Consider the following 13,155-nt stretch of genomic DNA (forward strand, 5'->3'; position numbering starts at 1 on the left):
CGGCTGCACCATAGATTTGTATAAGGGCATTATAATATTAGTAGTTTTATTTTCAATCCACTTCCTAATTGTCCCTAGTGTGCAATTTGCCTTTTTCACAGCTACTGCTAACTGAGTCAACATCTTCAGTGAGCTGTCCACCATAACTCCAAGATCCCTCTCCAAATCAGTCACAGACATCACTATATATGTGAAGTTGATGTCTTGAAACACACATCTCGTTATGAATCAGGCCTTACCTGAGAGGAGAGGATGTGTGGGAATCCTGGAACTGGCAGTTTACTCACCTGGTGTGTAAAAAATTGCAGAGGCTGAGGTCAATGCCTCTGATTTGTTGAGGAACTCTTTCAGTGCGGTATGGACACATGTTATGTCTTCAGAAGAGAGCAGCTCCTCAAGACGTGTTTTGGTTTCCTCACGTGCTCCTGTTTGGCAAAGACGTGGATGTGGAAAGGAAGTGTATATATCACTGTTCAAGCTGAGGCCTCTCTTCAACAACATGTATTTTGAGGGCTGGCAGGTGGGGGGGAAGCCTTAGTTCCCCTAGATCGGAGTCCTCAATTTTGACACAGTGCCCGCCCCCTGCCATGGAAATTATTTTACAAGCCTCTCCAATCAATCCTGGTAACACAGAACTTCAGTCTCTTCTTTTGTAACACGGAACCAACCATGGGAAGATGACAAGAGGTTGTGGAGGTCATGTTTGAACCAGGCCTCATGATCGTTTAGTCATGTGCTTTTAGCTTTTGTGTGACAGCATTCCATGCCCCTCTGAGAATATTTTAAATGGGTAGAGCAGGGGACATGATCATTTCCCACACCGACACTGCTGTAAATTAACAATGTTTTCTGCCTCAACCACGTTGTCTCCTTGTTACTGGAACAGCAGAGGACATAACCAGGAGGAAGTGGCAAGAACTAGACTGGACACAGAGGGTTCACTTTGTGACATTCACTTGTGTCCTCAGGATAGAGGCTCAGACTAAAAGAAGAGGGAGCTTCATTTGATTTTCAAAGGCATAGAAGAAAAAGAGCTTTGGTTAAAAAAAGATGAAGGCTATTCTCATGAGCAGCCTAACCCAGGCTAGGGCAGCCCAGCCTGGGTTAAGCTGCTCATGTGCAGCGGTAGGATCAGGGCTGATCCCAGTGCTGCCACATTGCCGGATCCTACATTAAACCCCAGCCTTTGGCCAGGTTTAAGGGTGTGCCATGGGTGCATCCTTAACCCCGATGCCAGGGTTGTGTATATGCTTGGGCTGCACACAGCCCGAGCACACACCAAACTGGGCAGCAAGAGCACCTGGCTGAGGGAGGCCCCCACAATGACCCATGCCCTTGGCATGGTGCATTGCAGGATACCAGAGGGCTTCCTCCACTGGCTCCGTGCTTTGGTGCCTCGGCAAGCAGCAGAGCTCTGAGGGATGGGTAATTGTGTGCGGGGAGGCAGGTAAGAGCCTGCCTCCCCACTAGCCCTCTCTGACCCTGGGTAAGTTGGTCATGAGTATGACCTCATGGTGTTCTCACTGATTACAGTACTAACAATTGGCATGAAGGGAAGCATTTTTCATTCTCTCACACTCTAGAAACATCCTGGGCAAGTCACATCCAAGTCACACCTACAACTGGCCTCTGCTTCTCCAGGGAAGCTTGCCTTATGCCTGGAGAAGTAGGGCCTTAAATTTGAATGAATGATGAAGCAAGTCACTAGGGCTGGCCTCACTAACGTTATAGGGTAGGAAGTTTCTCCTACCTTAGTTTGGGAGTTGAACATGCTCCCAATATTTGATTGTGTGTTAGAGAAACGTAAGGACAGAGACGGGAAACTTGCTCATCTGTCTAAGCCCAGTTGGGTAAGACAAGTGCGCCCTGCGGCAGCAAGGGGGTGGGGTGGGGGACAAAAGAGGCAAAGTGCACCCCACATTAGATTTCTGAAACAGAAATGGGGAGCAACTGGGGAGTACATTCTACTCAGTTTCCATCCCCAGCTGTAGAACAAGGTAGTAGGGGGGGAACCCTACCCAGCTGCTTGCCTCCAACTTGACATTTATCTAACACACGATCAAATATTGGATGTTTGTTCGGCTCTCAGGCCAGGATGGGAGAAGCCTCCTGCCCTAACCATCATCATGACAGCAACCCTACAGTCTCTCCGTAACAGGAATGCAAGAAAGCTATCAGTTAAAGGTGGATGTTTGTCTGTAGGTAATGACATTTGAGGGGCTTGTACAAAGGTATGAGGGCTGCTTCATAGCTTACATTTTTTCCTACACAGAGATAATTTCTATGCAGGAAAACAGAAGCATGCCATATGGCAATATTTGAAGTATAGTATGAGAGATTCCCTTCCATGAGTACATGACTTAAGCAACTGACATGTGCTGTGACTACTCAATCTGGGTACTCAAAGCAGGGAAAAATTCATGCTTTCATAGATTAAGACAGAGACTCTTAAGGTTGGGTCCCCAGATGTTGGACTACAACTCCCATCAGCTGCTGCTAGGGATGATGTGGGTTGTAGTCCAACCACTTCCGGTGACCCAAGCTTGAGAACCATAGCATCTATCTATCTATCTATCTATCTATCTATCTATCTATCTATCTATATCTACATAGATTGCATGCATGTAAGAAAAAAGTCTAACAGGGCAGTCCCAGAGGCGTAACTATAGGGGGGGCAGGGGGGGCACGTGCCCCGGGCGCCATCTTTTCTGGTCACATGGGGGGCGCCGCCATGACAAAAAATATATTTTTTAAATTTTTTTTAAAAATTTTGTCAATACAAATGTTTCCTGCTCAGTGCAGCAGCGCTGCAGCAGTCAAGGGAGCGTGTCGGCACCCCCTCCCCCATGAGCGGTCCCTTCCGCGCCGCCTGCGCCCCCCCCCCCCCATTGCTTTGCTGGCACATGGTGGCCAGTCAGTGGCCTGGCTTGGCGGCGGCGGGCACTTGTGAGGAAAAACCTAAGTATAATGTAGTATGTTGGGGGGCGGGGGGGCGCCATTTCAGTGCTTGCCCCGGGCGCCGTTTTCCCTAGTTACGCCTCTGGGCAGTCCACAGGACCATAAACTGGGTAGGAGACCATAAGCTGGGTGTGCTTCTGTTTGGTAATCACGTTAGATAACAAGGTAGGAAGTGGGGAACTTGATTATCTGTCAAGCTCCAGCTGGGTAGGGCGATTTCCCCACTTACCTTGTTCAGAAGTTGGGGACAGAATTTGATTGAGTGTGCTCATCTTACCCAGCTGGGGCTTGACAGACAATTAAGCTCCCGACCTCCTATCTTGTTTTTATCTAACACACGATCTCAAAACAGGAATGTGCTGTGCTCCCGAAAGTGGGTAGGACTCATCTCTTACCCTTATTCAACTCTTACTTATGATCATGTGAACTGCCCTAATGTATGTAAAGGCCACAAGACTGTAGTTATTATGTACATACTTGAAGAGCTACCCTTACCTAACAAGAGGATGGAGAGCACCACTGAGATGCTGATGGGTGAGAAGACCATATTAGAGTCACGTTTCTCATATTCAATAGCTTTTGCATAGAACTTCAGGGCAAATTCAGTGAGAGCCTCAGCCAACTTCACTTTATCCTCTGCAGTGGCCTCGTTACCACATGCAGCCCAGGGGTTTCTGAGTGGTGGGCACCGTTCAGGTGCTTTACTGGTAGTTGTCATTTGCTCTGTTGTTGTGGGAGTTGTGGTAGACTTTACTGTGGTCGGATCTCTCGTAGATGGTTCTGTAGCATTCAGACATTCCTGGGAATCCTCAGAGCATCTCAGCTGTTCAGAAGCATGAGTGCCGCCACTGCGATCTTTCTCATCTCCTTTTCCATTCCATGCATGGAAATCTCTCTCATTATTCTCCTCTTTCCTCTCTCCATTAGGCTTGTTTATCTCTTTATCATCTTCATTCTCCTTATCCAAAGTCACCTGTCAGGTAGAGTTAGTAATCTGTTATTGTTGCTAGCACTGATTAAATGTACTGTACGATGCAGGATCCCTCTACAGATGAATGTGCGTAGGTCAGGAACAGACTATTGTGCCTGCCCCTTCTCCACACATGTTCATTATCCTCAGATTATGAATGTCTGAAAAAGGGGTATAGAATTCAGGGCCAAACTGAGGATGATGGCAGGAGATCTGTAATGAGACCTTCCACCCTTCTTTAAAAATATTGAATTTAATTTGGCTTACAGCACTGATGAAAGGGGTTTTTACTCTTTCTCTGGCACTATTTTCCATGATGAAAATGGTTTCCATCCTGCCCTGCCTGCCCCAATACTATTTGCCCTATAGGGGAAAACTTAAAGTTGCACTGTCAAGTCGGTGTTGACTCCTGGTGACCACAGAGCCCTGTGGTTGTCTCTGGTAGAATACCGGAGGGGTTTACCATTGCCTCCTCCAGTGCAGTATGAGGCGATGCCTTTCAGCATCTTCCTATATTGCTGCTGCCCAATACAGGTGTTTCCCATAGTCTGGGAAACATACCAGCGGGGATTCGAACCGCCAATCTCTTGCTCACTAGGCAAGTTACTTCCCCACTGCGCCATTAGGTGGCTCAGGGAAAATTCACAGACCTGCAAATTGAAGCTTTGTGGGTAGGGAGCATTTTTATCAAGGAAAATGGTGCAGGGCAAAAAGGTTAAGCCCCTCCTTCTCTAGTGCCATGGCCCAGATCCAAATCAGGACCCCACACAGCTGCTCTATTTTAAATAACCACAAGAGACCCAGTCACTGACGTGATGTCCCTATCTAGCTGCACCCTCAATAATTAAGGCACAGACTCACAAAACCCTAAAGCAGAACTGCTGGATGGCGTTCTCAAAGTTCTGCTGCTTTGAGAAGAAATAGTATAATGGGATGCGTGCTCATCCACATACATGTTCTTCCAGAAGGGGCAATGGCAGCTATGAGATGGAAAGACATGTTTTAGAGTAACAGTAAAGATGAAGGAAGTAAGGTGCCCATTAGACATCACAGCAGCAGCGTAGCTCCCCGACCCATGGCTTCAGCCCACGGCACTCCTGTAATGTTTAGAAGACCTGCACTACATGGGTGGAGCCAACTGCACTGATCCTTCCACCACAGTCATCTGTGTTCTGTGTAAAACAGCTTCCACACTGTTGTCAAGAGCAGGCTGGAGTACTGAGCTGCCTGAGGTGAGGTGACAAATGCCACCTGGCCCCACTCCTCCCACTGGGGTCCGCCCTGTCCCCTCCCGGATTTAAAGGGAGCATGGTTGAGAAGTGGAGGCTGCTTATTACCAGCAGCCTCCCCCCTTCCACTCCACACCTCGCAATTGCCCTCGGCCGCTTTCAAAGGTTTGCAAAGGCTGGATCACTCTTGATCCACCCCTTGCAAGGAATGTGAGCCAAACAGCCTCCCATCCTGGACCTGTGAAATATCAGAAGCTGCCATATATATACTGAGTCAGACCTGTAGTCCATCCAGCACAGTGATGTGTTTAGAAAACCAAAGCAACTCCATTTTACTTAGAAAACCCCATTTCTAACTCCAGCCCAGCTCAGGGACATCACTGCCTCTCCGAATTAACGTCAATATCTCTCTGTAGCAAAATTGTATCTATGAAACTTGTTAACATAGTCAAGGTTCTCACTGTTTTTCGCTGACAGTTAAGAAAACAGGATCTAACCAAATAAGTAGTAATCACCCGATGAACAATGAATCATTCGCATGCGTACTAGATACTTGGGCCATGTATACTGTGTCTAGGGTGTCAGCACCATTTAGATTGTTTGTATAAATGTAAGATGCACCTGTAACCAAACTAATTGGTTTGAGAGCATAAGCCTATTGATTATCTATTGCTGACTGCAGAGCAATAAAGCCTCAATTAATAATTCCCAATCCTTGTGTCTGACTGATTGGCTAAGCAGACCCATCTACATCAACAGTATTGTCTACACAGACTGGCAGCGGCTTCTCCAAGGTTGCACTGCAGGCAGGAGTCTCTCTCAGCCCTATCTTGGAGATGCCAGGGAAGGAACTTGGAGCCTAGATGCTCTTCTCAGAGTGGCCCCATCCCCTAAGGGGAATATCTTACAGTGCTCACACATGTAGTCTCCCATTCATATGCAACCAGGGTGGACCCTGCTTAGCTAAGGCAACAACTCATGCTTGCTACCACAAGACCAGCTCTCCTACCCCTTACATTGCAGGGGTAGATTTGGAGCTCTAGATTTTTTCCTTGCAGCCTTCTGTAAGGAATGCAGGGCAAAGATGGGAGGCTGCCCCCTGTTTCTTGCAAACACCCCTATTTCCTCTTTCTGCTGGCGGTGGCACCACGGTTGCTGCTCTTCCTTGTTGTCGCCTGCCAACCGATTTTTTGCAAAGACAGAGGGTGGGGAAACTTGAGTCACAGGAAGTGATTCAAAACGCTTCCTGCCACCTACCTTTTCAAGAGGGAAAGTGGGGTGGATGCAACAATGAGGGAGGGAGAAAGTAGCAGAAGGAAATAAAGGTAGTAACAGGCGCACTACCACAGGGGAGTTTCTGCGGGGGTTATGGCCTGTGGACCAGATGAGCAGAGATGCACCTAGGTAATTTTGGAGCCTGGACCTAGAGGCCTTTAGAGAGCTCCCCCTCCCCTGCAAATTAAGCATCATCATGCTTGGCTGGGCGACCACACCACCCGGGATAGATTAAAGAGGATGGGGGCGGGGGCAGGGGCTGTGGAGGCCCTGGACTTCGGCCCGAAAGTCCAGGGGTAAGAGTGCCTCTGCAGATGAGGTGACAGCTTGGTGAAGACAGCAAATCTGCTTCCTCTTGGGGCAGTGGCCTCACCCCAATCACAGGCAGCCTCATTATCAGGCTGTCTGTGATTGCCGTTCTAATGTCTAATATCTGAAGGGTACTTGATTCTCATTCTGAATTGGATGGCAAATAATACATAGGAATCTGAGAATAAAATGTGGCTTACATTGCTGAAGGGTCCATGAAGGGCTACATTGCTCATGGTCTGTGTCTCCACACTTCTCCTTGTCTGTGTGGTCGCTGTTTCTGAACTTTCGGTCTGCTGGTCTTCTGTTCCATTCTTCTTGATACAAGAAGTCATGAAGAAATGAAAGACAAATGGTCAGCCAGATTATATTTGCTCTCAGCAATCTGTTGAACAGGGTCAGAACCGAAAAGCACAACCAAGGAGCAAGACCATGGCTTGTGAGTGTGCCCTGTGCATTGTCAGCCTGTGTCCGAAATAATACTTTAGCTCAGCCCAACCATTATGCCATGAAAGAAGTACTGCTGAGTCTGGAACATAAAACATTATGCAGCAAACATGGGGTCTCTCTGTCTGTTTGCTATCTAGTGTTAATGTGGGGACAGAGAGCATTTGCAGTGAAGAACAGTGGGAGAAGGATGGAGGGGGAGGGGTTCGGGCTTTAGTCCTGGAGGTAAATTTCCATGAGTTCTAGCAGCTGACGCCCATAACCCTTCATGAACTGGAAATGTGCGGGACGTCTCCATTTTTTTTTTTTTTTTTTTAGAGATTTGAGATTGGTGACCAATCTTGTAAATGCTCTGAGAGGGGTCAGGATTGCATCTCACTCTATCCTGGATGATGATGATGATGATGATGATGATGAAGAATGTGTTTATTGGGTAGCATCCACACCAAGTAGTTACGACAAAGCACCATTGAAATCATTGAGACAAGTTAGTCATGACTGACCCAAGTCCCATTACATTCTGATTTTATTTCTTTATTAGACATAAAGCTATGTTCTCCTATCTATTGTAGTCAATAAATGTGCTTCATATGCCCAATTCCACATTATGTTCAACACACATAGTACAACATGTACAACATAATGTGTACATGTGTATACATGTACAACTCTGTACACATGTGCAGTTATTCAGACATAATATTCAAGACAGTAGTACACTTCCAATCTGCACCCTGTGTTTGAAGGGGCCTGTACCCAGGTTTGCTTTAAAATGAACACAGGTACAGTCATTCACCTAAAAACATGTACAAACGTCTGTATGTACATACAATGTCATGTCAGAATAGGGTTATATTCAAACAGAAATAGTGCTCTAATCTGGGTAACCTTTAGTGGCTAGATCAGAACCCAGCACCCAGATCACAATAGTTTTTCTTGTTTGAATAAGTTATTTTCATTTGATATTGTATTGATTGTTTTAGCCACCATTAGCCACCCTGAGGCTTGTTTTTGCTTGTCAAATACAATCAATCAAGCAAATGATTTTCAGACTTATAACTGAGACCAAGCAAAACCATTATTTATTATTATTAATTTATTAATTATTTAACACATTTTTATACCACCCAAAACACAAGTTCTCTGGGCGGTTTACAACAAAACTATAAAAATCACCAATAAAAAGATTAAAATATTTCAACAATTAAAATTTAAAACGTTAAAACTATTAACACACAATTAAAACAATATCTAATTAAAAACCTGGGTGAACAAATGTGTCTTGACTGCCTTTTTAAAAGTTGTAAGAGATGGGGAGGCTGTTATTTCAGCAGGAAGCATGTTCCAAATCCCCGGGGCAGCAATGGAGAAGGCCTATCCCTGAGTGGCCACCAGATGAGCAGGTGGCAACTGCAGACGAACCTCTCCTGATGATCTCAATGGGCAGTGAGGTTCATAGCAAAGAAGACATTCTCTTAAATATCCAAGGCCCAATCTGTTTTGGGCTTTTTAGGTTATAACCCAAACCCTGTATTTTGCTCAGAAATGTATCGGCAACCAGTGTAGACCTTTTAAGACAGGAGTGATATGGTCTCTCCAAGATGACCCAGAGAATCCTGGCTGCTGCATTCTCGACCAACTGCAGTTTCCAGACTATATACAAAGACAGCCCCACATAGAGCGCATTGCAGTAATCAAGTCTAGAGATGACCAGCAGATGTACTACTATTCTGAGGTCATTTATCTCAAGAAAATGGCACAGCTGGCATATCAGCTGAAGCAGATAAAAGGCAACACTGGCCACTGCCTCCACCTGGGGCATCAGGTGTTCTGGGACACCAGAGTTCCAACCCCGCACAATAAGTACCTCCATCTTATCTGGATTCAGCCTCACCTTGTTACCTCTCATCCAGCTCATCACTGCCTCCAGGAAGGCATTTAGGGAGGTTATTATGTCTTCTCCTGATGATGTTGACATGGAGAAATAGATTTGCGTGTCATCAGCATACTGACAGCACCCTGCACCAAATCTCCTAATGATTTCTCCCAGTGGTTTCATGTAGATGTTAAACAACATTGGAGATAATATAGAGCCCTGAGGGACACCATACCAAAGACAGATCTTGAAGAACAATAGTTCCTGAGGGACACCATCAGGAACCTGCCCAAGAGGTAGGAGCGGAACCACTGCAAAGCAGTGCCTCCCACCCCCAACCCACTCAGACGCTCCAGAAGGATACTATGGTCGATAGTATCAAAAGTCACTGAGAGATCCAAAAGGACCAACAGAGCCACACTGTCAATTCCCAATTGGAGATCATCCATCAGGCCAAGACAGTCTCCACCTCATAGCCCACCTGAAAGCTGGTTGAAATGGGTCTAGATAATCAGTTTCATCCATGACCGCCTGGAGTTGGGAGGGCACCACCCTCTCAAGAACACAGATGGTAGGCCACATCGCTCCAAGCGGCTTGTCCACATCCTAACGAATCAAAAACTGAAACTGATCCAGCCTAACCACATAAGAGGAGTCGCAGGACACCTCCAATTCAGACACTGCAGTAATTGAGGGGTCTAAATCCAAGTCTGCCCATATACGAGAGATTTTATCCACACACAAAAATCATTATTTATTTATCATTTATTTATCAAATTTGTACACTGCCCCAAACTTTCATCTCTGTGCGGTTAACAATAGCATAAAACAAGATAAAAACATATTCAAAAACTTAAAACAATTTAACAATTTAAAAATCAACCACAGATTAAAACCTTTTTTTAAAAAAAATAGCTGAAAAAGCTTGGGTGAAGAGATGGGTTTTCAAATGCTTTTTAAAAATTGTGAGAGATGGGGAGGATTATATCTCAGTAGAGAGCACATTCCACAGTCTCGGGGCAGCAACCAAGAAGGCCCATCCCTTTGTGGCCACCAGCCGAGTTGGTGGCAACTGGAGACGGATCTCTCCAGACGACTTCAATGGGTGATGGGGCTCATAATGAAGATGACGTCCTCTTAAATACCCAGGGCCTAGGCCATTTAGGGCTTTATAAGTTGTAACTAGCACTTTGTATTTTGCCCAGAAACCTATTGGCAGCCAGTTTAACTCTATCAGCAAAGGAGTGATGTGGTCTCTTTGAGATGACCCGGACACCAACCTGGCCGCCGCATTCTGTACTAACTGAAGTTTCCAGACTATGTACAAAGGCAGCCTCACAGAGAGCGCATTGCAGAAGTCATCTGGAGGTTACCAACATATGTACCACTGTTTTGAGGTCATTCATCTCAAGAAACGGATGCAGCTGGTGTATCAGCCAAAGCTGATAGAAAACCCCTCTGGCCGCCGCCTCAACCTGAGATACCAGGGAGAAGTGTGGATCCAGAAGTACTCCCAGACTGTGAATTTGTTCCTTTGGGGAAGTTTGACCCCCCCATCCAGAGCAGGGAGATCAAAATCATTTCTGGAGTTCTGACCCCACACTATAAGTACCTTCGTCTTATCTGAATTCAGTCTCAGTTTATTCTCCCTCATCCAGCCCATTACTGCTTCCAGGCAGGCTTTTAGGGAACTTATGCCATCTCCTGAAGAAGTTGACTTGGAGATGTAGATCCAGGTGTCATCAGCATACTGATAACACCCCGCTCCAAATCCCCTGATGATCTCTCCCAGCGGTTTCATGTAGATGTTAAAGAGCATTGGGGAGAGTATGGAGCCATGAGCGACACCATACTTAAGCTCAGATTTCAAAGAGCAACAGTCTCCAATCGACACCATCTGGAATCTGTCCAAGAGGTAGGAGGAGAACCACTGTAAAACAATGCCTCCCACCCCCAACACTCTCAGATGTTCCAGAAGGATACTATGGTCGATAGTATCGAAAACCCCTGAGAGGTCCAAAAGGACCAACAGACAGGGGCATAGCAAGGTTGGAGTGGGCCCAGAGACAAGATTTTAAAATGGATCCCTCGCTGATATACATACACAAACACACTTCACAATATATAGTGTACTCACACTCACATTCCCATTATGAATACAGTTAATATCTAGTTCACATTGAATCTAGTTTTTTTACTCTCTGCTACTACCGATCTCCAAGAGACTCAACATAATTCATAGGGGGTGCAACACGGGCAGGTGGGGAGTCATGTGACGTGCCTCTGGGGGCCCCCTCAAGGCAGTGGGGCCCCAAGATGACTGTCTCCCCTTGCCTAATGGTAGTTACGCCCCTGCCAAAAGAGTCACACTTCCTCTGTCAATTCCCAATTGGAGATCATCCATCAGGCTGACCAAGGCAGTCTGCACCCCATAGCCCACCTGAAAGCCAATTTGAAATGGGTCTAGATAATCAGTTTCCTCCAAGACCGCCTGGAGCTGAGAGGCCACCACCCTCTCAATTACCTTGCCCAGCCATGGGAGGTTGGAAACAGGCCTATAGTTGCTCAACTCTGAGGGATCTAATGCAGGATTCTTTAGAAGAGGTCTAATAATTGCCTCCTTAAGACAAGGAGGCATCCTGCCCTCCCTCAGAGAAGCATTTATAATTTCTACCAGGCCTCCTACAACAGCCTCCCTGCTAGATAAAACTTGTTGGACAAGGGTCAAGAGAACAAGTGGTAGGCCTCACTGCTTCAAGCAGCTTGTCCATGTCCTCAGGAGTCACAAACTGAAACCGATCCAGTCAAACTACGTAAGAGGACTTGCTGGACACCTCCAGTTCAGACATCGAATTCATTGTGGAGTTTCCATCTAAGTTGGCCCGAATCTGAGAGATTTTATCTGCAAAAAAATTCTTTCTTATTAAATTCTTATTAAACACGTCATAGTGGGTAATAGATGGTTCTAAGTTCTGATTCAAGGGAGGAGGGGCACTTACTAGCCCTCTAACAACCCTGATCAACTTCACTGGATGTGAACTTGCAGACACAATACGGGTTGAAAAGAATCCCTTCCTTGGGATTGCCAGAGCACAGATCTTCAAATGTGCTCTATGTTGTAATCTGTTCGATTCTAGTCGAGTCTGCCTCCACCTGCGCTCCAGTCATCCACCTTGCTGCTTCAGTCCCCATAGTTCTTCTGTATACCAAGGAGCCAATGTTGAAGCGGGTTGGAGAGGACACTTAGGAGCGATCATGTCTATTGCCCTGGCGAGTTTGCTGTTCCAATTCTCCACCAGGGCATCAACAGGATCGCCAGCAGAGCCAACACTAAGTCCCTCCAAGGTTTCTTGGAACGCTATTGGATCCAATAACCTTCTCGGGCAGACCATTCTAATGGGCCCCTCACCCCTGCAAAGGTGGGGTGTGTCTGTGAGTCCAACCTTAACCAGATGGTGGTCTGTTCATGTCAAGGGGAAATCACAGGAGTCCCCACTCACGGAACACCACTTTGATCAAAGTGAAAGACCAGATCAAGCGTGTGACCTGCAATGTGTGTCGGTCCTGAGAGCCTTTGGGATAGGCCCATAGTTATCATGGCCGCTATGAACTCCTGAGCCACCCCGGACAACTTGTCCCCAAAGTGGACACTGAAGTCCCCCAGCACCACAAGCCTGGGGGACTCCAACGCCAAACCCGAGACCAAGTCCATCAGCTCAGTTAGGGACTCCATCGGGCAATGGGGTGATAGGTACACCAACAGAAGTCTCAGTCTATCCCTGGTCCCCAAACTTAGATACACACATTCAATATGGTCAGACACTTTAACAGGGCTCCTGGTTAGGGAGAGGTTATAGACCACAGCCACTCCACCTCCCTGTATCTGCTCCTCAGCAGAGTACCCTGGAGGGAGAAGCTGGGACCAGACTGGGCGACCAGCCTCTTGCAACCAAGTCTCTGTAATACATACCAGGTCTGCCCCTTCATTCAGAATCAAATCATGGATGGTTTCTGACTTATCCAGGGCAGACCTGGCATTACAGAGGAGCCAGGTGAGAGTCTGTGGAAGGTTGGCACTGCTCCCCAAGGTC

General features: G+C 46.6%; 1 protein-coding gene across 1 annotated transcript in view; it reads right to left on the reverse strand.

The window, feature by feature from the left end:
• The window catches only part of SERPING1 (serpin family G member 1), a 49,663-nt gene that overhangs the window by 15,258 nt on the left and 21,250 nt on the right, over nucleotides 1-13,155 (reverse strand). Inside the window, exons 4-6 of the mRNA XM_053278492.1 lie at nucleotides 6,942-7,058; nucleotides 3,454-3,931; nucleotides 288-425 (exon numbers count right to left, since the gene is read on the reverse strand). Of these exons, the coding sequence (XP_053134467.1) occupies nucleotides 288-425; nucleotides 3,454-3,931; nucleotides 6,942-7,058 (733 nt within the window). The remainder of the gene's footprint in view (nucleotides 1-287; nucleotides 426-3,453; nucleotides 3,932-6,941; nucleotides 7,059-13,155) is intronic.

Source organism: Hemicordylus capensis, chromosome 1 (assembly GCF_027244095.1).
Source record: "Hemicordylus capensis ecotype Gifberg chromosome 1, rHemCap1.1.pri, whole genome shotgun sequence".
NCBI classification, from domain to species: domain Eukaryota; kingdom Metazoa; phylum Chordata; class Lepidosauria; order Squamata; family Cordylidae; genus Hemicordylus; species Hemicordylus capensis.